Source organism: Arachis stenosperma, chromosome 2 (assembly GCF_014773155.1).
Source record: "Arachis stenosperma cultivar V10309 chromosome 2, arast.V10309.gnm1.PFL2, whole genome shotgun sequence".
NCBI lineage: Eukaryota > Viridiplantae > Streptophyta > Magnoliopsida > Fabales > Fabaceae > Arachis > Arachis stenosperma.
Genome location: NC_080378.1, coordinates 38,774,854 through 38,799,904, shown reverse-complemented (window position 1 = coordinate 38,799,904; position 25,051 = coordinate 38,774,854). Strand labels below are relative to the sequence as shown.

The 25,051-nt window shown below is 40.8% G+C and overlaps 1 protein-coding gene and 1 non-coding gene across 2 annotated transcripts; both read left to right on the top strand.

The window, feature by feature from the left end:
* The first annotated feature begins 6,121 nt into the window (after nucleotides 1-6,121).
* On the top strand, nucleotides 6,122-6,229 carry LOC130964501 (small nucleolar RNA R71). The gene has a single exon (XR_009080592.1). It is a non-coding gene; the product is annotated as a small nucleolar RNA R71 (small nucleolar RNA).
* Nucleotides 6,230-10,798: 4,569 nt separating this feature from the next.
* Nucleotides 10,799-11,287, top strand: LOC130962807 (uncharacterized). Its single transcript, XM_057888974.1, has one exon. It carries the CDS (start codon nucleotides 10,799-10,801, stop codon nucleotides 11,285-11,287), a length of 489 nt encoding a protein of 162 aa, XP_057744957.1.
* Nucleotides 11,288-25,051: the final 13,764 nt, after the last annotated feature.

Genomic DNA, 25,051 nt, shown 5'->3' with positions numbered 1-25,051 from the left:
TTGCAAATCTTAGTCAGGCAGACTCAAATGTATATGGTGATGAACGAAAATAACATAAAAGATAAGGATAGATATACTTATGTAATTCATTGGTAGGAACTTCAGATAAGTGCATGAAGATGCCTTCCCTTCCGTCTCTCTGCTTTCCTACTGTCTTCATCCAATCCTTCTTATTCCTTTCCATGGCAAGCTTGTGTAGGGTTTCACCGTTGTCAATGGCTACCTCCCATCCTCTCAGTGAAAGCGATTGCATATGCCCTGTCACGGCACGCGGAATTCAGCTGTCGGTTCTCGGTCAGGCCGGAATAATATCCATCGATACTTTTGCGTCTGTCACTAACGCCCCGCCTGCTAGGAGTTTGAAGCACGTCACAGTCATTCAGTCATTGAATCCTACTCAGAATACCACAGACAAGGTTAGACCTTCCGGATTCTCTTGAATGCTGCCATCAGTTCTTGCCTATACCACGAAGACTCTGATCTCACGGAATGGTTGGCTCGTTTGTCAGGCGAGCACTCGGTTGTCAGGCGATCAACCATGCATCGTGCAATCAGGAATCCAAGAGATATCCACTAGAGCCTTGGTTGCTTGTAGAACAAAAGTGGTTGTCAGTCACCTTGTTCATAAGTGAGAATGATGATGAGTGTCACGGATCATCACATTCATCAAGTTGAAGAACAAGTGATATCTTAGAACAAGAACAAGCGGAATTGAATGGAAGAACAATAGTAATTGCATTAATACTCGAGGTACAGCAGAGCTCCACACCTTAATCTATGGTGTGTAGAAACTCTACCGTTGAAAAATACATAAGCATAAGGTCTAGGCATGGCCGAATGGCCAGCCTCCCAAATTGAGTTCAATCATAAAACATGATCAAAAAGCTCTCTAATACAATAGTAAAAGGTCCTGCTTATAGAAAACTAGTAGCCTAGGGTGTACAGAGATGAGTAAATGACATAAAAATCCACTTCCGGGCCCACTTGGTGTGTGCTTGGGCTGAGCAATGAAGCAATTTCGTGTAGAGACTCTTCTTGGAGTTAAACGCCAGCTTTTATGCCAGTTTGGGCGTTTAACTCCCATTTGGGTGCCAGTTCCAGCGTTTAACGCTGGGATTTCTTGAGGTGACTTTGAACGCCGGTTTGGGCCATCAAATCTTGGGCAAAGTATGGACTATCATATATTGATGGAAAGCCCAGGATGTCTACTTTTCAACGCCGTTAAGAGCGCGCCAATTGGGCTTCTGTAGCTCCAGAAAATCCACTTCGAGTGCAGGGAGGTCAGAATCCAACAGCATCTGCAGTCCTTTTCAGTCTCTGAATCAGATTTTTGCTCAGGTCCCTCAATTTCAGCCAGAAAATACCTGAAATCACAGAAAAACACACAAACTCATAGTAAAGTCCAGAAAAGTGAATTTTAACTAAAAACTAATAAAAATATACTAAAAACTAACTAGATTATACCAAAAACATACTAAAAACAATGCCAAAAAGTGTATAAATTATCCGCTCATCACAACACCAAACTTAAATTGTTGCTTGTCCTCAAGCTACTAAAAATCAAATAAGATAAAAAGAAGAGAATATGCAATGAATTCCAAAAACATCTATGAAGATCAGTATTAATTAGATGAGCGGGGCTTTTAGCTTTTTGCCTCTGAACAGTTTTGGCATCTCACTCTATCCTTTGAAATTCAGAATGGTTGGCTTCTTTAGGAACTCAGAATCCAGATAGTGTTATTGATTCTCCCAGTTAAGTATGATGATTCTTGAACACAGCTACTTTATGAGTCTTGGCCGTGGCCCAAAGCACTCTGTCTTCCAGTATTACCACCGGATACATACATGCCACAGACACATAATTGGGTGAACCTTTTCAGATTGTGACTCAGCTTTGCTAAAGTTCCCAATTAGAGGTGTCCAGGGTTCTTAAGCACACTCTTTTTGCCTTGGATCACAACTTTATTCTTTCTTTTTCTTTCTTTTTCTCTTTCTTTTTCGGTTTTTTTTTTCCGTTTGCTTTCTTTCTCTCTTTTTTTTGTATTCACTGCTTTTTCTTGCTTCAAGAATCATTTTTAATGATTTTTCAGATCCTCAGTAACATGTCTCCTTTTTCATCATTCTTTTAAGAGCCAACCTTCATGAACGACAAATTCAAGATACATATGCACTGTTTAAGCATACATTTAGAGAACAAGAGTATTGCCACCACATCAAAATAATTAAACTGTTATAAAATTCAAAATTCATGCAATTCTTCCTTTTTCAATTAAGCGCGTTTTTATTTTAGAAAGGTGATGGATTCATAGGACATTCATAACTTTAAGGCATAGACACTAAGACACTAATGATCACAAGACACAAACATGGATAAACATAAGCATAAAATTCGAAAAACAGAAGAATAAAGAACAAGGAAATCAAAGAACGGGTCCACCTTAGTGATGGCGGCTCTTTCTTCCTCTTGAAGATCCTATGGAGTGTTTGAGCTCCTCAATGTCTCTTCCTTGTCTTTGTTGCTCCTCCCTCATGATTCTTTGATCTTTTCTAATTTCATGGAGGATGATGGAGTGTTCTTGATGCTCCACACTTAGTTGTCCCATGTTGGAACTCAGTTCTCCTAGGGAGGTGTTCAGTTGCTCCCAATAGTTTTGTGGAGGAAAGTGCATCCCTTGGGGTATCTCAGGGATCTCATGATGAGTGGGGTCTCTTGTGTGCTCCATCCTTTTCTTAGTGATGGGCTTATCCTCATCAATAGGGATGTCTCCCTCTATGTCAACTCCCACTGAATAACAGAGGTGACAAATGAGATGAGGAAAGGCTAACCTTGCTAAGGTAGAGGACTTGTCCGCCACCTTATAGAGTTCTTGGGCTATAACCTCATGAACTTCCACTTCTTCTCCAATCATGATGCTATGAATCATGATGGCCCGGTCTAGAGTAACTTCAGACCGGTTGCTAGTGGGAATGATTGAGCGTTGAATGAACTCCAACCATCCTCTAGCCACGGGTTTGAGGTCATGCCTTCTCAATTGAACCGGCTTGCCTCTTGAATCTCTCTTCCATTGTGCGCCCTCTTCACATATGACTGTGAGGACTTGGTCCAACCTTTGATCAAAGTTGACCCTTCTAGTGTAAGGATGTTCATCTCCTTGCATCATGGGCAAATTGAATGCCAACCTTACACTTTCCGGACTAAAATCCAAGTAATTCCCCCGAACCATAGTAATATAATTCTTTGGATCCGGGTTCATACTTTGATCATGGTTCTTGGTGATCCATGCATTGGCATAGAACTCTTGAACCATCAAGATTCCGACTTGTTGAATAGGGTTGGTAAGAACTTCCCAACCTCTTCTTCGGATCTCATGTCGGATCTCCGGATATTCACCCTTTTTGAGTGAAAAGGGGACCTCGGGGATCACCTTCTTCAAGGCCACAACTTCATAGAAGTGGTCTTGATGCACCCTTGAGATGAATCTCTCCATCTCCCATGACTCGGAGGTGGAAGCTTTTGCCTTCCCTTTCCTCTTTTTAGAGGTTTCTCCGGCCTTGGATGCCATAAATGGTTATGGAAAAACAAAAAGCAATGCTTTTACCACACTAAACTTAAAATGTTTGCTCGTCCTCGAGCAAAAGAAGAAAGAAGAGAGTAGAAGAAGAAGAAATGAGGAGAAAGGGTATGGCTTTGTATTCGGCCAAAGGGGAGAGAGATGGTGTTTAAGGTGTGTGAAAATGAAGGAGTGAAGGAGGGTTTATATAGGAGAGGGGGAGAGGGTTGTTCGGCCATTTGAGGGTGGGTTTGGGTGGAAAAGTGGTTTGAATTTGAATGGAGGGGTAGGTGGGGTTTTATGAAGGATGGATGTGAGTGGTGAAGAGAAAGAGGGGATTTGATAGGTGAGGGGTTTTTGGGGAAGAGGTATTGAAGTGATTGGTGAAGAAGGGAGAGAGTGGTAGGGTAGGTGGGGGTCCTGTGGGGTCCACAGATCATGTGGTGTCAAGGAAAAGTCATCCCTGCACCAAATGGCTAACAAAATCACGTTTTGTGCCATTTCTGGCGTTAAACGCCGGGCTGGTGCCCATTCCTGGCGTTTAACGCCAGCTTCTTGCCCTTTTCTGGCGTTTAACGCCAGTCTGGTGCCCCTTTCTGGCGTTAAACGCCCAGAATGGTGCCAGACTGGGTGTTAAACGCCCAACAGCTAACCTTACTGGCGTTTAAACGCCAGTAAGTGCGTCCTCCAGGGTGTGCTATTTTTCTTCCTGTTTTTCATTCTGTTTTTGCTTTTTTCATTGATTTTGTGACTTCTTATGATCATCAACCTACAAAAAAGATAAAATAACAAAAGGAAATAGTTAATTATAAAACATTGGGTTGCCTCCCAACAAGCGCTTCTTTAATGTCAGTAGCTTGACAGAGGGCTCTCATGGAGCCTCACAGATGCTCGGAGCCATGTTGGAACCTCCCAACACCAAACTTAGAGTTTGAATGTGGGGGTTCAACACCAAACTTAGAGTTTGGTTGTGGCCTCCCAACACCAAACTTAGAGTTTGACTGTGGGGGCTCTGTTTGGCTCTGTTTTGAGAGAAGCTCTTCATGCTTCTTCTCCATGATGACAGAGGGATATCCTTGAGCCTTAAACACATAGGATTTTTCATTCACTTGAATGATCAGTTTGCCTCTATCAACATCAATCACAGCCTTTGCTGTGGCTAGAAAGGGTCTGCCAAGGATGATGGATTCATCCATGCACTTCCCAGTCTCTAGGACTATGAAATCAGTAGGGATGTAATGGTCTTCAATCTTAACCAAAACATTTTCTACAAGTCCATGAGCTTGTTTTCTTGAGTTGTCTGCCATCTCTAGTGAGATTTTTGCAGCTTGTACCTCAAGGATCCCTAACTTCTCCATTACAGAGAGGGGCATGAGGTTTACACTTGACCCTAAGTCACACAAGGCCTTCTTGAAGGTCATGGTGCCTATGGTACAAGGTATTGAAAACTTCCCAGGATCCTGCCTCTTTTGAGGCAGTTTCTGCCTAGACAAGTCATTCAGTTCTTTGGTGAGCAAAGGGGGTTCGTCCTCCCAAGTCTCATTTCCAAATAACTTGTCATTTAGCTTCATGATTGCTCCAAGGTATTTAGCAACTTGCTCTTCAGTGACATACTCATCCTCTTCAGAGGAAGAATACTCATCAGAGCTCATGAATGGCAGAAGTAAATCCAATGGAATCTCTATGGTCTCATTTTGAGCCTCAGATTCCCATGGTTCCTCATTGGGGAACTCATAGGAGGCCAGTGGACGTCCAGTGAGGTCTTCCTCAGTGGCGTTCACTGCCTCTTCTTCCTTCCAGAATTCGGCCATGTTAATGGCTTTGCACTCTCCTTTTGGATTTTCTTCAGTATTGCTTGGGAGAGCACTAGGAGGGAGTTCAGTGATTTTCTTGCTCAGCTGACCCACTTGTCCTTCCAATTTTCTAATGGAGGACCTTGTTTCAGTTATGAAACTTTGAGTGGTTTTGATTAGATCAGAGACCACGGTTGCTAAGTCAGAGGTATTCTGCTTAGAACTCTCTGTCTGTTGCTGAGAAGATGATGGAAAAGGCTTGCCATTGCTAAACCTGTTTCTTCCACCATTATTGTTATTGAAACCTTGTTGAGGTCTTTCTTGATTCTTCCATAAGAAATTTGGGTGATTTCTCCATGAAGAATTATAGGTGTTTTCATAGGGTTCTCCTAGGTAATTCACCTCTTCCATTGAAGGGTTCTCAGGATCATATGCTTCTTCTTCAGATGAAGCATCTTTAGTACTGCTTGGTGCATTTTGCATTCCAGACAGACTTTGAGAGATCAAATTGACTTGTTGAGTCAATATTTTGTTCTGAGCCAGAATGGCATTCAGAGTGTCAATCTCAAGAACTCCTTTCTTCTGACTTGTCCCATTGTTCACAGGATTCCTTTCAGAAGTGTACATGAATTGGTTATTTGCAACCATTTCAATCAGCTCTTGAGCTTCTGTAGGCGTCTTCTTCAAATGAAGAGATCCTCCAGCAGAGCTATCCAAAGACATCTTGGATAGTTCAGAGAGACCATCATAGAAAATACCTATGATGCTCCATTCAGAAAGCATGTCTGAGGGACATTTTCTGATCAATTGTTTGTATCTTTCCCAAGCTTCATAGAGGGATTCTCCATCCTTTTGTCTGAAGGTTTGGACTTCCACTCTAAGCTTACTCAATTTTTTTGAGGTGGAAAGAACTTTGCCAAGAAGGCATTGACTAGCTTTTCCCATGAGTCCAGGCTTTCTTTAGGTTGTGAGTCCAACCATGTCCTAGCTCTGTCTCTTACAGCAAAAGGGAATAGCATAAGTCTGTAGACCTCAGGGTCTACCTCATTAGTCTTGACTGTGTCACAAATTTGCAAGAACTCAGCTAAAAACTGATGAGGATCTTCCATTGGAAGTCCATGGAACTTGCAATTTTGTTGCATTAGAGAAACTAATTGAGGCTTAAGCTCAAAGTTGTTTGCTCTAATGGCAGGGATAGAGATGCTTCTCCCATAGAAGTCGGGAGTAGGTGCAGTAAAGTCACCCAGCACCTTCCTTGCATTGTTTGCATTGTTGTTTTCGGCTGCCATGTGTTCTTCTTCTTTGGAGAATTCGGTTAGGTCCTTTAAAGAGAGTTGTGCTTTGGCTTCTCTTAGCTTTCGCTTCAAGGTCCTCTCAGGTTTAGGGTCAGCTTCAACAAGAATGCCTTTGTCTTTGCTCCTGATCATAAGAAAGAGAAGGGAACAAGAAAATGTGGAATCCTCTATGTCACAGTATAGAGATTCCTTGAAGTGTCAGAGGAAAAGAAGAGTATAAGACAGAAGTAGAAAATTCGAACTTATCAAAGGAGATGGAGTTCGAATTTTGCATTAAGGAATAGTGTTAGTCCATAAATAGAAGGATGTGAGGAGAAGGGAAGTAATTTTCGAAAATTAAGTGGAAGATTTTGAAAATATTTTTGAAAAACATTACTTAATTTTCGAAAAATAAAAGTGGGAAAGAAATAAAATGATTTTTGAAAAAGATTTTGAAATTAGAAATCAAAAAGATTTGATTGAAAAAGATGAGGTTAAGAAGATATGATTGATTTCAAAAATTATGTGATTGAAAGGATATGATTTGAAAACAATTTTAAAAAGATTTGATTTTTAAAAATTAGTAATTTGGCTATCAAGAAAAGATATGATTCAAACATTAAACCTTTCTCAACAGAAAAGGCAACATACTTGAAATGTTGAATCAACTCATTAATTGATAGTAAGTATCTTTGAAAAAGGAAAGGAATTGATTTTGAAAGCATTTGATTGAAAAGATATGATTTGAAAAAGATTTGATTTTGAAAAACTTTGAAAACTTGAAAAAAATTTGATTTGAAAACAAAATTCTCCCCCTTGTGCCATCCTGGCGTTAAACGCCCACCATCCTGGCGTTAAACGCCCAGAATGGTGCACATTCTGGCGTTTAACGCCCAAAACTATACCCTTTTGGGCGTTAAACGCCCAACCAAGTACCCTGGCTGGCGTTTAAACACCAGTCTGTCCTTCTTCACTGGGCGTTTTGAACGCCCAGCTTTTTCTGTGCAATTCCTCTGCTGTATGTTCTGAATCTTCAATTCTCTGTGTTATTGACTTGAAAAGACACAAATTAAAAATATTTTTGGAATTTTAATAATAAAGGATAATCAAAATGCAACTAGAATCAAATAACAATGCATGCAAGACACCAAACTTAGCAGTTTGTATACCACTGACACTAACAATATGAGAATGCATATGAGACACACAAAATACTTCAAGGCAATAGAATTCAAAGATTAGAGCAAGTAAATCATCAAGAACCTCTTGAAGATCACTAAGACACATGAATGCATGCAATTAACACCAAACTTAAGATGAGACTAGTGTCTCAATAAGAAACATAACATATTTTTGGTTTTTATGATATTTTTTTTTGTGTTTTTCGAAAATTAAGTGGAAAAAGATATCAAAATTCTTAATGAGAATTCCAGGAATCAGTGCAATGCTAGTCTAAGACTCCGGTCCAGGAATTAGACATGGCTTCACAGCCAGCCAAGCTTTCAAAGAAAGCTTCGGTCCAAAACACTAGACATGGCCAAAGGCCAGCCAAGCCTTAGCAGATCACTGCTCCAAAAGCAAAATTGATAAAAATCAACAAGCTCTTGTGATGATAAGTTGAAACCTCGGTCCAATGAGATTAGACATAGCTTCTCAGCCAGCCAGACTTCAACAAATCATCATGAAACTCTAGAATTCATCTTCAAGAATTTCGAAAAAAAATACCTAATCTAAGCAACAAGATGAACCTTCAGTTGTCCAAACTGAACAATCCCCAGCAACGGCGCCAAAAACTTGGTGCGCGAAATTGTGAACAATACTTTTCACAACTCTCATAATCCCCAGTCATGAACTCCAAAAACTTGGTGCGTTCAATTCCATGGCATTACACAACTTCGCACAACTAACCAGCAAGTGCACTGGGTCGTCCAAGTAATACCTTACGTGAGTAAGGGTCGATCCCACGGAGATTGTTAGTATGAAGCAAGCTATGGTCATCTTGCAAATCTTAGTCAGGCAGACTCAAATGTATATGGTGATGAACGAAAATAACATAAAAGATAAGGATAGATATACTTATGTAATTCATTGGTAGGAACTTCAGATAAGTGCATGAAGATGCCTTCCCTTCCGTCTCTCTGCTTTCCTACTGTCTTCATCCAATCCTTCTTATTCCTTTCCATGGCAAGCTTGTGTAGGGTTTCACCGTTGTCAATGGCTACCTCCCATCCTCTCAGTGAAAGCGATTGCATATGCCCTGTCACGGCACGCGGAATTCAGCTGTCGGTTCTCGGTCAGGCCGGAATAATATCCATCGATACTTTTGCGTCTGTCACTAACGCCCCGCCTGCTAGGAGTTTGAAGCACGTCACAGTCATTCAGTCATTGAATCCTACTCAGAATACCACAGACAAGGTTAGACCTTCCGGATTCTCTTGAATGCTGCCATCAGTTCTTGCCTATACCACGAAGACTCTGATCTCACGGAATGGTTGGCTCGTTTGTCAGGTGAGCACTCGGTTGTCAGGCGATCAACCATGCATCGTGCAATCAGGAATCCAAGAGATATCCACTAGAGCCTTGGTTGCTTGTAGAACAAAAGTGGTTGTCAGTCACCTTGTTCATAAGTGAGAATGATGATGAGTGTCACGGATCATCACATTCATCAAGTTGAAGAACAAGTGATATCTTAGAACAAGAACAAGCGGAATTGAATGGAAGAACAATAGTAATTGCATTAATACTCGAGGTACAGCAGAGCTCCACACCTTCATCTATGGTGTGTAGAAACTCCACCGTTGAAAAATACATAAGCATAAGGTCTAGGCATGGCCGAATGGCCAGCCTCCCAAATTGAGTTCAATCATAAAACATGATCAAAAAGCTCTCTAATACAATATATAGTAAAAGGTCCTACTTATAGAAAACTAGTAGCCTAGGGTGTACAGAGATGAGTAAATGACATAAAAATCCACTTCCGGGCCCACTTGGTGTGTGCTTGGGCTGAGCAATGAAGCGATTTCGTGTAGAGACTCTTCTTGGAGTTAAACGCCAGCTTTTATGCCAGTTTGGGCGTTTAACTCCCATTTGGGTGCCAGTTCCAGCGTTTAACGCTGGGATTTCTTGAGGTGACTTTGAACGCCGGTTTGGGCCATCAAATCTTGGGCAAAGTATGGACTATCATATATTGCTGGAAAGCCCAGGATGTCTACTTTCCAACGCCGTTGAGAGCGCGCCAATTTGGCTTCTGTAGCTCCAGAAAATCCACTTCGAGTGCAGGGAGGTCAGAATCCAACAACATCTGCAGTCCTTTTCAGTCTCTGAATCAGATTTTTGCTCAGGTCCCTCAATTTCAGCCAGAAAATACCTGAAATCACAAAAAAACACACAAACTCATAGTAAAGTCCAGAAAAGTGAATTTTAACTAAAAACTAATAAAAATATACTAAAAACTAACTAGATTATACCAAAAACATACTAAAAACAATGCCAAAAAGTGTATAAATTATCCGCTCATCATGTACCTCAATCAGAATTCCAGTTCATTTTAGAGGCCTGCCACTCATCTGAGAGTGGAGGACATTTTGGCCCTCAACGAACTGCTAGAAAAGTTTTAGACTGTGGATTCTGGTGGCCTACTCTTTTTAAAGATGCTGCTAATCTTTGTAAATCTTGTGCTCCATGCCAAAGGTTTGGTAATATATCCCAGAGGGATGAAATGCCTCAACAAATTATGATTTTCTGTGAAATTTTTTATGTTTGGGGCATTGACTTCATATGTCTATTTCCAAATTCTAATGGCCACCTTTATATACTGTTAGCTGTAGATTATGTTTCTAAATGGGTGGAAGCAATTCCTACCCGTACTGATGATGCTAACACTGTTGTTTCCTTTGGTTGAGATCATATTATTTGTCGCTTTGGATCACCACGAGCAATCGTGAGCGATCAAGGCACTCACTTTTGTAACATGAGACTAACAGGTTTACTAAAGAGGCATGGGATAATCCATAAAGTATCAATAGCCTATCACCCCCAGACTAATGGGCAAGCAGAGGTGTCTAACAGGGAGATAAAGCGCATACTGCAAAAGGCAGTCAAGCCTCATAGAAAGGACTAGAGCATCAGGCTCTAAGACGCGCTTTGGGCATATCGGACAGCATACAAGACACCGATTGGGATGAGTCCTTTCAGCTTGGTTTATGGAAAGGCCTGTCATCTTCCAGTTGAGTTAGAACACAAGGCCTTCTGGGCGGTAAAGGAATGTAACATGGACTATGAGAGAGCCGGAGCTGAACGGAAGCTGCAACTGCAAGAATTAGAGAGCCTTCGCCTTGAAGCTTATGAAAACTCCAGACTGTATAAAGAGAAGGTGAAGGCTGTGCATGACAAGAGCATTAAGAGAAGAGAATTCCAACCAGGGGACTTAGTCCTACTTTACAACTCCAGAATACGACTCATGCCAGGCAAGCTGAGATCCAGATGGGATGGTCTGTATCGAGTAAAGAAGGTGGAACCATACAGAGTCTTTCACTTGAGCCATCCTTCAAGCTCTGAACTTATCAAGGTCAATGGACATCGCTTGAAGTTATTCCATGGTGAAAAGATGGCGAAAAACCAGGAACTAGAGATCTTCCTCTTGGAAGATCCACCCACAGTAGAAGACTGAACTAGTGGAGCGTCCAACTTAAGGACATTAAAGCAAAGTGCTGGGTGGGAGACAACCAACCATGGTATGATCGTTCCTTCTCCTCGCCTTATCTTCCCTCATCAATAACTCTTCTCAGTACTAATGCCTATCTTTTGCATCTCATCCACATACTGCATATTGTATATTTCTACTTAAAAAAAAGGTGTGAACGGCATGCGATGCACCAGCGTCGCTGACGCGTTCGCGTCATAGTGCCTTCACATTATTAAGGAAAAGAGACAGAGAGTTACGTCGGAATGTGGCTGGAGGTGTGCCCCTGGCACCATATGATCCACGCGTCCATGTGGACGACGTAATCGCGTCATTCGTAACATGGCCTCCCCACGCGTCTGCGTTACCCACGCGAACGCGTAGCTCTGTAATTCAACGTAAAAGAGTGTGTGGCAGTGAGTTGTGCTGGAGCTGGGCTGCCCTTGTGCTAGTCACACAAGCCCAGCCACGCGAACGCGTGTCCCACGTGTCCGTGCCATTTCCTCAAACTGGCCATCCACACGATCACGTCAACCACGCGACCGCGTCACTCTGAAATTTGGCAAAAACATGGTTCAAACAGAGATTTGTGCGAGCGCGAAGCTGCCCTCGTGCCACTAGCGCAAATCATGTCACGCGTCTGCGTGACCGACGAGTCCACGTCATTTCATTTAAGAGCTTTCCACGTGACCGCGTTCCCCACGCGTTCGCGTCGCTTGTGCCGCCCAACTCATTCAACTCTACCAGATTGTTTTATCTTTTCTTTCCCCCCAATCTTATTTCTTTTCCCCCTCCTTCTTTCTTTCTTCTCCTTTCTTCCTCCCTTCTACTCCCTCTTTTCCATCACCATTATCAAAGTTTTTCTTCTCTTCTCCCCTTCCTACTTTTTCATTTTTCTTTTTATTCTCATGTTTTCTTTTTCTTTCTCTTCTACTTTCCCTATCTATGTTTCTTTTTCTTTCTTCTTCCTCCTATTGGTGTTGGAATTTTATTTGGATCATTGTTTTTATATGTTACTTATGGATTGTTTAGGACTTGTTTAACAATTATATATTATATTTATAGGGTTACATGCATGTTCAAAATTAATATTTTTCATACCTTATTTAACATGCATGCTATGTGTTTGTGAAAACGCCCATATGGCATTTTGCACTATTTTTAGATTTCTTTTAAATCTACTACTCTAAATGCCTACTTTTCACAAAACCCCTTTTATATTTTATTAATTAAATATAATTGTTTTTACAAACATATTATTAGTTTGAAAGACTTGGTAATATAATTTGGACATTGAATGCTTGATCTATGCTACTCATGCCCTTTGCCGGCATGCCAGTAAACGCCTTACATTTAACTGTCATCACATGCACTTATTTTATTTCCATTGTTGATTTGTCACATGTAGTTATGACCATGTGCTTACATCATTATCCATTCCTGTGCATTGATTACCACCTTTCCTATTCCCTTTTTCTTGCTATAACCCTTAACATATTCATGTTTCCCCTCTTTTCCTTTCAGGATGGCCACCAAGAAAGGCAAGGAGAAAGCTACCTCCAAATTCACAGCAAGGAAAGGAACAAAAAGAGCATTAGTGGCAGAGCCTTCTTTAACTGCAGTTAAGCCCTCAACAAAAAGAATTAAAAGGATTATTAAGGTTGATGAAAAGGAAAGAGCATTCCCAGCAAAGGACACTGCACGATTTTCCAATCGTTACTGTGAGCAGATGTTCCCCATTCTGGCAGCTTGGAATTACAACAATGAACACCTTCTTATCCTTCCACCTCATATTGCCACATTTGTTGAGCCACAAATTGCACAAAGACATTGGGGATTCCTACAGAGACAGCCACAACAGGTTAATCTTTCTTGGGTAGTTGAGTTCTACTCCAATTTCCACCTGCCGACCCTGCAGTCTGTTTATGTCCGTCAGAAGTAAATCCCCATTATAGAAGAGGCCATTCAGCAAGCCTTAGATCTTCCCCCTGCCCCAGAAGGACTGGACGCTTTTCAAGAAACCGCACTCAAGCGCCAGGCATACAAATTTGTCTGGGACGCTGTTCTCAGAGTTATCGCACAACCTGGCAGCAAATGGATCTTCAGATACCATCATTCCCATCCTAAGGGAATCTCGGCTTCCGCACTCACCTTAGAGGCTCACGTATGGGCATAGATTATGTCCCATTACGTCTTTCTGAGCACTCATGAGTCCTCCTTCACTGCAGACATGGCCGTTCTACTATGCTGCATCCTCATAGACCAGCCTCTCAATCTACCAAGACACATCCGGAATGCTATGGGACACGTGCAAATCTCGGGCAATCTTCCTTTCCCCGTCTTGGTCTCAGATCTTGTCTCAGCAGCCGGAGTATCCTATAGAGCCGGGGACACCAAAGCCATACTTCCACGGGATGATCAGTACGTCCTTAACAGGAGATATCTCAGGCCACCACTTGCCACTACCAGCCAGTCCACAGAAGATCCTGCAGACATTCTACCATCTACTAGTCAGCTGCTGCATCAAATACTGAAGAGGTTGGACCAACAAGACCAGAAAGTAAAGCTCCGAGAGCGCCACAACCACCGCCGATTCAAATACCTCAAAGAGCTACTCACAGGCAATCACAGACCTGACGAGGACCCAAGGACTCTGGACTCCACTTCCTTTACTAGCATAGGGAGCCATGACGGTCTCGACTGTGGAGATACTGCCACCAGCCCACCCTTATTCCTGACAGATGGCACCAAGGACGGTGCAAAACCTTAAGTGTGGGGAGGTCGGTTAGTACCTGACTTCCGGAGGCAATTCTTTCCCCCTAACACCAATTTCTTCTTCTTTAGTATATGATAGATTGCATATTAGTAGGTTATTTGCATGCATGTTCTACCTGATTAAAAAGACAATAAGTTTCTTTTAAGACCATATATTTTTTTTGAAAATTTCACTAATTTAAATCAAAATATTTATGTTAAATTTGTTTGAAGTTAAAATTAGAATAGGATTTTTAAGCTAAAAGAACACACAACCCGTGAGATTTTGAGCCTAAATACATGGTTACACTATCTAACCATAAACATTTTTACTTCTTGTGTGTTTACTTCTCTATGATTGTAATCTGAATTTTGTTTTATCCTATATGTCCAATGTTAATATGTTATGTGCATGCATATGATTGAGGCCATTGTTTGTTTAGCTCAAATATCCCAAATAAGCCAACCCTTTTAATTACCTTTGTTAACCCCTTTGAGCCGTTTTTAATCCCATTTGTTCTATATTTTCCCACATTACTAGCCTTAAGCAGAAAAACAATTGAAAATCCCAATTGAATCTTTGGTTAGCTTAAGATAGAATTTGTGTGTTAATTGAGTATGGGAAAATTATGGGAATAAAGGATAATAGAAAAATATGTCATGATAAAATAAAGGGAATTTGGGTACCTATTCATGTGAAACCATAAAAGAAAAATTACAATTCTATGTGAATTGATAAGCCATACAAAAAAAAGAAAAAAATCTTTATTTTAGTAAATAAGGGGACAAAATCACCCCAATAATAAGTCAGAGTTTAATAATCAATGCACATGTGATAAAAAAATTAAAATAAAGGTTGATACATGAATATGGAATGTGAAAAGGGAATTCTGGGTAGCTAAGATGAATGTTAAAATTATATAGAGTATATGTATGTTAGGTAGGAGCTTGGGTTAATTAAAGATTCAATATATAAGCTCACTTAGCCATATGTGTACCCTCACCCTTGCCTTAGCCCCATTACAACCACGAAAAGACCTCATGATGTTTGCATTGGCATTTTAAAATTGTTGATTGATTAGGTGAAAAATAAAATTTTTGAGAGCATGATTAGAGAAGGATAGAGTGATTACCCCATATACTAGAGATGACTAGAGTGCACACGCACCAACAGTAAGGGTTCAATGCTCAATCCTGTACTCCCTACTTTCACGGGCTATCTTCTTACAAATTTATCTGTTTTTACAATATGAATTGAATTAGTGAAATTTGCCCCATGTTTTGTCTTAGAGAACTTATTTATTTTTAATCATGTAGACAAACTCATATAGTTGCATTCATATGTATATAGGTTGCATTGCATTACATGAGTCTTACATGTTCTTATTCATTCATATTTATCTCCTTCAATTTAGCATGAGGACATGCTAATGTTTAAGTGTGGGGAGGTTGATAAACCACTATTTTATTATTCACATTGTATTTAATTGTGTGGTTTTATCAAGTCTTCACCCACTTATTCATATGATTTGCATGTATTTACAATTCCTTCCTAAAAATATTTTATGATTGATAACTTGCTTCCTAAAGACCTTTTAGTTGTATATTTTTATCTTCCTTCGTACCATTCGATGCCATGATCTATGTGTTAAGTGTTTCAGGCTTCATAGGGTAGGAATGGCGTAAGGAATGAAGAGGAAGCGTGCAAAAATGGAAGGAACACAAGAAATTGAGGAGATGACTAGCGAGAAGTCACACGGTCGCATGGCTCACGCAACCACGCGAAATGGAAGAAATCAGAGTGACGCGCTCACGTGCCTGACGCGACCGCGCGGATTGAAAGCTGCACGAATGACGCGAATGCGTGGACGACGCGCACGCGTGGTGATGACAAGTCATCATATACCCATTTTTCAAGCTAATTTCACTTGTTTTGTTAGCATTTATGCACTTTCTTGCATCCTAAGTAAGTGATTTGGAGTGAAAATGCATAACTTCTTTAAATCAAACAACCACCATGAAATTAATGTTAACTCATAAGGTTTAAGCTAAATTTAATTGATTTTTAATTGATTTATAAGCTTCTTGAATTTAGTGATACTTTGAGTGGTTGTTTTGGTTTATTGTAGGTGAAGAAAAGAAAAAAAAGGAAAAGCGTGGCCTAAGGAAGTGTGGCCCAAGGAGAAGAAAGTGTGGTCAAAGAGAGAAGAAGTGTGGCGCACAACATGAGGAAGGCAAGCATTGCCCTCCACAAGGGCACATTGCCCTCTAGGAGGGCAACATAAGGGAACAAAGCATGAAAGGCAATTCTGCCCTGCCCACTACAAGGGCAGAGCACAAATCTGTGCCTTGGAATCAAGAGGAACAAAACCTTGCCCTGCCCTCCACAAGGGCAGTATCGGGCTCACCAAGGGAAGAAAATCAAAGGAAAATGTCTACAATGCTTGCCACAAGAGTTGAACACGGGACCAAGAGGAAGCAAGGAATTAAGCCTCATTTTGGTACCAAGAAAGCCAAGAAAAATGGGTAGCGTGTGTAGCATCCAAGTTTCGAACTCGGGACGTCAAAGTGGGAACACTGCTCTGCCCTCCGCGAGGGCAGGGTAGCATGTTGTTGTGGCACAGATCTGGCGCACCAAGGCAAGATTCTGGCAGCACCAACAGCGCACCACAGCACAATTCTGGCGCACCAACATTTTCTGCCCTGTCCTCCGCGAGGGCAGGGCAGCATCCTGCGCACCAAGCCTGCACCACGCCGCACCACGCACGCACCAAGCATCAAATCCTGCCCTGCCCTTCACAAGGGCAGGGCAGCCTCCTGGAAGCAATCCTTCATGGGCTATAATTGGATTAAAAATCCAATAAAATTCAATTCTTCACCAATTCAAAAGCCCATCCAAATCCCAAGATCCAAGAATAGAAAGTGTATAAAAAGAAGTTAGTTTAATGTAAATACGACTTTTACTTTTACCTTTACTTTGATCTTTTGCACTACTTTTGCACTTTGAATTTTCCTTTGAACCTGGACTTTTATTTTGAGCTTGGACAACCTCTCTTGGTGACTTCACCGAGATTTCAGAGAATTGGGGAGGAGAATTGATCTCTCTTCTTCCTCGTTCTTGCTTGGGCACTTTTACTTTTCTTGTTTTGAGTTTTGGGTGTGAAGAGTTGAGGAAATTCTGTCTCAACCTCCATTCAAAATCTCTTTAATCCCTTTCTGCATAATTAAATTCAATTTCAATTTCCTTTACTACTTCTTCTTCAATTTCTTGTCAATTGCTTCGTGAACTTGGATCTGGGAAGGCAATTGAGATCTAGGCTTTGCTACCTAGTCTCTGGAGACCTGAGATCCCAATTTACTTTTGGTTCTTCTGTGAACCTCTGCTGCACTTTATTTCCTTACTGTTTGAATCATAATTGTTTCTAATTCAATTCCTGCCCTATTGATTGTTGCAATTCACATTCTCTTGCTTAAATTCTGAAATCCCTGTCCTCAAATCCCTTTTACATTCAAGCAATCTATATTCCTTGCAATTTAAGTTACTGCAATTTACATTTCTTGCACTTTAAGTTTCAGTCATTTACTTTCTTGTTCTTTAAGATTCTGCAAGTTTACTTTCCTGTTCTTTAATTTACTGCAAATTTTCCCTTCCCCCTTTACATTCCAAGCAATTTAGCTTCTGTTAAACACAAATCACTCAACCAATATTTGATTCGCTTGACTAAACCAACCACTAAACTAAAATTGCTCAATCCTTCAATCCATGTGGGATCGACCTCACTCATGTGAGTTATTATTACTTGATGCGACCCGGTACACTTGCCGGTGAGTTTTGTGTCGGATCGTTTTCCGCACATCAAGTTCTTGGCGCCGTTGCCGGGGATTGAAATAGATTGACAATGATTAAGTGAAGTGGAGGTCTAGATTAAGCACTTTTTCTTTTCTGTTTCTCTAACACACTAACTGTTTGAATTTTTGCTTAAACTAACTAAAACTTCATTCTAGCTATAGATTGAAGTTTTGTCGATTTTCTGGATCTGTGTGTTTATTGTTGTGTGTTTGTATGTCAGGTACAGGAAGATCTTCCCCTATCCTCTCTGAAATTGACCAAAGAACTCTTCGAAGAATAAGAAGAGCTAAAAGAGGAAAGAACGTTATTGGAGAGGAAGAATCTGAGGAGGAATTCCAAGAAATGGAAGGAGATCCATCAAATCCCAATCAACCAGAAGGAGGAGCCAATAATAATCAACAACAAAGAAGAGTACTGGCCTCCTATACATTTGCAAATGCTAGACACTTGATGGTGTGGAAAACGATCCAACACAAAACTCACCGGCAAGTGTACCGGGTCGCATCAAGTAATAATAACTCACATGAGTGAGGTCGATCTCACAGGGATTGAAGGATTGAGCAATTTTAGTTTAGTGGTTGATTTAGTCAAGCGAATCAAGTTTTGGTTGAGTGATTTGTGTTTAACAGGAAGTCAATGACAGTAAATGTAAAGGGGGAAGGGAAAAGTGCAGTAAATTAAAGAACAGGAAAGTAAATTTGCAGAATCTTAAAGAACAAGAAAGTAAATGACTGAAACTTAAAGTGCAAGAAATGTAAATTGCAGTAACTTAAATTGCAAGGAATATAAATTGCTTGAATAATAAAGGGATTTGAGGATAGGGATTGCAGAATTTAAACAAAAGAAATTGAGTTGCAATAATCAATAGAACAGAAATTGCATTAGAAGCAATTGGAACTTAGACAGAAGAAAATTAAATGCAGCAAGGTTCACAGAAGAACCCAAAATGAGTTGTGATCTCAGGACCCAAGGGCTTAGGTAGCAGAGCCTAAAACCCAATTTCCTTCCCAGATCTGAATTTACTAAGCAATTGACAGAAAATTACAGAAGAAGTAATAGGAGAACAGAATTGGAATAGAATTATGCAGAAAACAAAGTGCAAAGAGCTTGAATGGGAATTGGGACAGAATTTCCCCAATTTCACACACCCAAAACTCAAAAACAAGAGAGTAGAATTGCCCAAGGGAAATGAGGAAGGAGATCAGTCAATTCTCCCTTGATCCTCTTAGTTCTCGGACAAGTCTCTCAAGAAAATATTCAAAAGCTCTCAAAATAAAAGTAAAAATTCAAAGCTCAAAGTAAAAGTTCTAATTACATCAAACTAACTCCTATTTATACACTTTCTATTCTTGGATAATGGGATTTGGATGGGCTTTTGAATTGGTGAAGAAATGAATTCAAATGAATTTTTAATTTGAATTTTGGCCCAAATAGTCACTCCCAGGAGGCTGCCCTGCCCTTGTGGAGGGCAGGGCAGAAAATTGATGCATGGCTCGAGACTTGGTGCAGCAACGTGCGAGTTGGTGCGGCCATGGTGCGCCAAAATTTTGTTGATGCGCGTGGGACGCTGCCCTGTGTAACACCCTAATTAGCCTAAGCCTTACCTCGCGTCGTAAAGCCAAGGTTAATCAGAGATTACGACAGTTCTAAACTCAAACATAATATATATATAGAAAGAATAGTATAATCTAGAAGCCCGATGAAAGATATAGCTCAAAAATAGAATTTCGAAGCACAAACGTACTAACGGAGCTACTAGCTTAAGGCATAAGAAACAGAGAAGATATAACAAAAGATAAGTATATAATATCATAGGGAACTAGTCACGACTCGCGGAGTTTAAGCCGGCTAGCCATATACTGATATACAAAACCATACAGTGAAAACAGCTTATACAAGTTTTGTTCTCTCAAATACATGCCTCTAGGCAAAACAAAATACAAAAGGAGAGATGTATAAACAAAATAAACCAAAAGGAACTCAAAATGACCCAAGATTCTCTGCTCCTGTCACCAACCAAAGCAACTCACCGAGATGGGTTGCGACCTGCATCTGAAAATACAACAACAATATGGTATGAGAACCGGAGGTTCTCAGTATGGTAACAGTTCCCAGTGATATAGGATATAAGACCCCGGGACGCCAAAGGCAATCCTATGCTTCATATCCATCACAAGATTCAACTTAAAGCATTATAAAACATTTAAGCATAATATACCAACTTGACTTAAATAAACCAGGTTATCTATCTTAAGGAATTTCTATTCTAACCAAACACCGCTGTCCCACAGCCTTCACCAACCGATCCTCCATGCGATTCCATCGCCACCGCCTTCCGAACCTCCTCAATCCCAGCAGAAAACACAGATAATGTTCAAAGCAAGTAAAGCACAAGTAGTAGCATATATGGCAAATAATTCAAATAGCAAGTAAGCATGTTATTCAATTAGGCAAACCATTACAAGTAGACAAAGCATACAAGCAAATAGGAAATGCATATGATGAATGCCTGCCCTACTGGCTGTGATATCACATTGTCGGTTCAACTGCCAACCCGACACATCTCCATGGAGACGTCGCCCTTCGGATTTCTTATATGGGAACCCCCGAGATATAGTGCTCGGATCACTGTCCAGGTACCGACGCCTGCTCGCCCTATAGATCCGAAGGGATGCGAGCGGGATATTCTTGCCTCAGACCTCACATCTCAACGTAAGCGGGATTAACCACCGTCCTTACGCCGCCGCCGCTACCTCGACAGGCGGGATTAACCACCATCCCTGCCAGGCGCATAGCGTCTCAAAATATCATGTAAAAATATTATTTTAGTGGTTTTCAAAAGTATTTTTAGCATACATAAATCCATCACATCAATCCGAGTCCTCGACTCATCTCAACCATTGTCCCTTTTATAACTCAGTTTCCAAATACCAAAAGTCCATCATTTCTCATCTCACATACCAATCATCCTTCACCTAACATCAAACCATTCTCAGCACGCCAGAAACCTAGACCTCCGTTTTCTAATTTACCTTAAGATCATGTACTAGAGCCCTTAATTTATATCCCATGTTCTAATACTCAAAACTAGGTTTTTAACACCAACTTTGAATGATCGTAACTTTCTCTACAAAATTCCAATTTTCACAAACCTTATACTGATTCGAAGAAGTTTCAAAGATCTTTAATTCTAAACAATTTTCAATCAATTTTGAAAACCGAGGCAAAAGTTATGATCAAACAAAGTTTACCAAAAACTCAATTTTTCCAAACTTCACAATTACCACACTATCTCACCATACCCATACCAAATCATACCAAAGCTCCATTTTTCATCAAAATGTACCTATTATAGCATAATACATCAACCTCACCACATTTTTCTTCTCATTTCATTATTCTCAATTCCAACATCAAATATATAACACTTATGATCAAAATCACTATCAAACCCACCATTTCATAAATCATAACACTACAATCATTATAAGAACCAACTCCCAATCCATACAATCATTCAACATCATCATATCATTATAATTCATCACAATCAACTCAACATCCATCAATTCATCAATATTTAGTATACCAACCAACATTTTAATTCAACCTATCCTATTGGTCACTAGCCTATGTGTCCATGAATATTATATACTACATAGAGGAAACCGAAACCATACCTTGGCCGATTCCCTTTATGCACCCAAACTTAAAATGAGCACCAACAAGCTTCCAACCACAATCCAAGCTTTCAAATCCACTCCAACAAGCACAAATAAGTTCCAAAAGCTCCCAAAGCCACAAAATCAAACTATATACATATAAATCACCACAAATCAACCTAGGGTTCAACATAAGCATAATCTCACAAGGGTTTAAGAGCTTTTACCTTTCCCAACAGATTTGACAACGCAAATCCAAAGCTAAGCAAGGATTAAAGCAAACCTAAACATCCAAAATCACAAAAACCCATTTAACCCAAAACTCTAATAAAACCCGAAATTTTGAAGAGCAGAACTGGAAGGATTTCGTGATTACCTTGAGGGTTTCTTGGGTGGGTTTTGTAGAGCTCTTCACAAGGAACGCGTAGCCGCAAACGGTGCGGCGATCAGAGTTCTGTAGCTCAAGATATGAGCTTGGGAAGTTTGAAGTGAATAGTAACAATGGTGGAAAGCTCTCACCTCTCTCCTCACTTCAGCTGCTGTTGTGTTTAGGTTATGAGGGTGAAAGTGGCTGAAATGGGTTCATTTAAGTGTATTTATATGTTGGGCTTGGACCCAACTTGGGCCCGGTCCAACCCGTTAGCGTTTTTAGACCGTTTGGCCTAACTTCGGGCCAAATCTTTAAAATTAAAGCCCAGTTTTCCATTTCTAATGTTTTTCTAAGGTTTTTGATGGTTTTCACTTTTCTCGTGCGGTACCAGGCAGACTTGAACCGGTTCAACCGGTTCAATTTCCGGTTCGCAATTTTTCACGGTTTTTCGTAGAAAGCACATTTTCTGACTCAGAAAGACCCACTGAGTCCAAAAATCACCTTTAAATCCTCAAATTCTCTCTCTAACCTTTCGGAATCTAATTTGGGCAATTAATTCACTTAATTAACCGATTGATTAGTTACGGTTCTTACATTCTCCCCACCAAATAAGAAATTTTGCCCTCAAAATTTGAATTACCTGAGAAAAGCTCGGGATAATCTTTTCGCATCTCAGACTCCAATTCCCAAGTGTGCTCTTCTACTCCTGCTCGCTCCCAAGCAACTTTAACCAATGGGACATCCTTTCCTCGCAGCTTCTTCATACTAGTGTCATCGATCCTCACTGGTGTCACTTGGAGAGTCAAGTTCTCTTTCAACTTGACCGATTCAGGCTCCAACACATGAGCCGCATCCGACGTGTATTTACGGAGCTGTGACACGTGGAATACGTCATGCAAGTTAGACAGATGAGGTGGCAAAGCTACTTGATATGCCACCGGCCCGAATCTCTTCAAAACCTCAAACGGTCCTATATATCTTGGGTTCAACTTCTTGGTCTTGATTGCTCTTCCAATCCCAGTTGTCGGTGTAACCCTAAGGAATACATGTTCTCCCACTTCAAACTCTAAGGGTTTCCTTCTCTGATCCGCATAACTCTTCTGTCGACTTTGGGCAGTTAAAATCCTTGCACGAATCTTCTTAATGTTCTCAGTAGTCTCTGCTATCAAATCTGGACCCAAAACACTTACTTCTCCACATTCATACCAACAAAGTGGAGATTGACACTTCCGTCCATACAAAGCCTCATACGGAGCCATCCCAATGCTTGCATGAAAGCTGTTGTTATATGCGAACTCCACCAATGGCATGTAACGATCCCAACTCCCGGGTTGATCCAACACACATGCTCTCAGCATATCTTCCAACGTTTGAATAGTCCTTTCCGATTGTCCATCTGTTTGTGGATGATACGCCGTACTAAGACATAACTTTGTACCGAAAGCTCTTTGGAAAGCTCCCCAAAACCTTGATGTGAATCGGGGATCACGGTCCGATACTATGCTTGACGGCACACCATGCAACCTCACTATCTCCTTGATGTATAATCTTGCCAACTCCTCCATAGAACAGTTTAGTCGGATAGGCAGAAAATGAGCGGATTTGGTTAAGCGATCTACAATCACCCAAATCGCATCAAACCCCGACCTAGTCCTCGGTAAACCGGTAACAAAATCCATTGCAATTCCTTCCCACTTCCACTGAGGAATCTCAAGTGGTTGTAGCATTCTTGACGGTTTTTGATGCTCTATCTTCACTTTTTGGCAGGTCAAACATTTGGATACCACTGTAGCTATATCACTCTTCATCCCCGGCCACCAGAACATCTTCTTCAAGTCATAATACATCTTCGTGCTCCCGGGATGAATAGAAAATCCACTATTGTGAGCCTCCAACAGCAAGTCTTGCCTCAAACTCCCAACATCTGGTATGCAAATCCTTCCCTTATATCTCCATAACCCTTCATCATCCTTAGTGAACTCTTCGCGTCTCTTATCACCAACTGGTTGAAACAATTGCTGAAACTTCTGCTCATCTTGCTGAGCCCTTTGTATTTCTGATTTAAACGTGCTTGAAATCTGTAACTGATTCAAACAAGCTCTTCCGGCAACTTCACTAATATCCAGCTTAAGATCTACAAACTTATCCACTAGTTCTTCTTCTTTGATTCTCATCCAAGCAATTGTTAAAGATTTCCGACTCAAAGCGTCTGCTACCACGTTCGCCTTTCCAGGGTGATAACTCAACTCGAAATCATAATCTTTAAGCAACTCCATCCACCTTCTCTGGCGCATATTTAGCTCTTTCTGATCAAAGATGTACTTGAGACTCTTATGATCAGAAAAGACGCTAAACCTTACTCCGTATAAGTGGTGTCTCCAAATCTTCAATGCAAACACAATTGCCGCTAATTCCAAGTCATGAGTGGGGTAATTCACCTCATGCGGTCTCAGCTGACGTGATGCGTAAGCCACCACATTCCGGTGTTGCATCAACACGCAACCCAAACCCTTCAAAGAAGCATCACAATATACCTCAAACGGTTCACGCGGTTCCGGTAGGATTAGAACAGGTGCTGAAGTTAACCTCTGCTTTAACGTTTGAAAACTTTCTTCGCACTCCGACGTCCACTCGAACGACACTTCTTTCCTTGTCAACTTTGTCATTGGTAGCGCAATCCGGGAAAATCCTTCGATAAATCTCCGGTAATATCCGGCTAAACCCAAAAAGCTTCTGACTTCCGTCACAGTCGTCGGTCTTTCCCATTCCATCACCGCTTCTACTTTAGAAGGATCTACAGCTATTCCTCCCTTACTCACCACGTGGCCTAAGAACTTTACTTCCTCCTTCCAGAACTCGCACTTTGACAACTTAGCGTATAACTTCCGCTCCTTTAAGATTTGCAGTACAGTCCTCAAGTGTTCCTCATGCTCCTTTACCGTCTTAGAGTAAACTAAGATGTCATCTATGAAAACCACCACAAATTTGTCCAAAAAGGGACGAAACACTCTGTTCATGTAATCCATGAAAACAGCAGGTGCATTCGTTAACCCAAAGGACATTACCGCAAACTCGTAGTGTCCATAGCGTGTCCTAAACGCAGTCTTAGGGATATC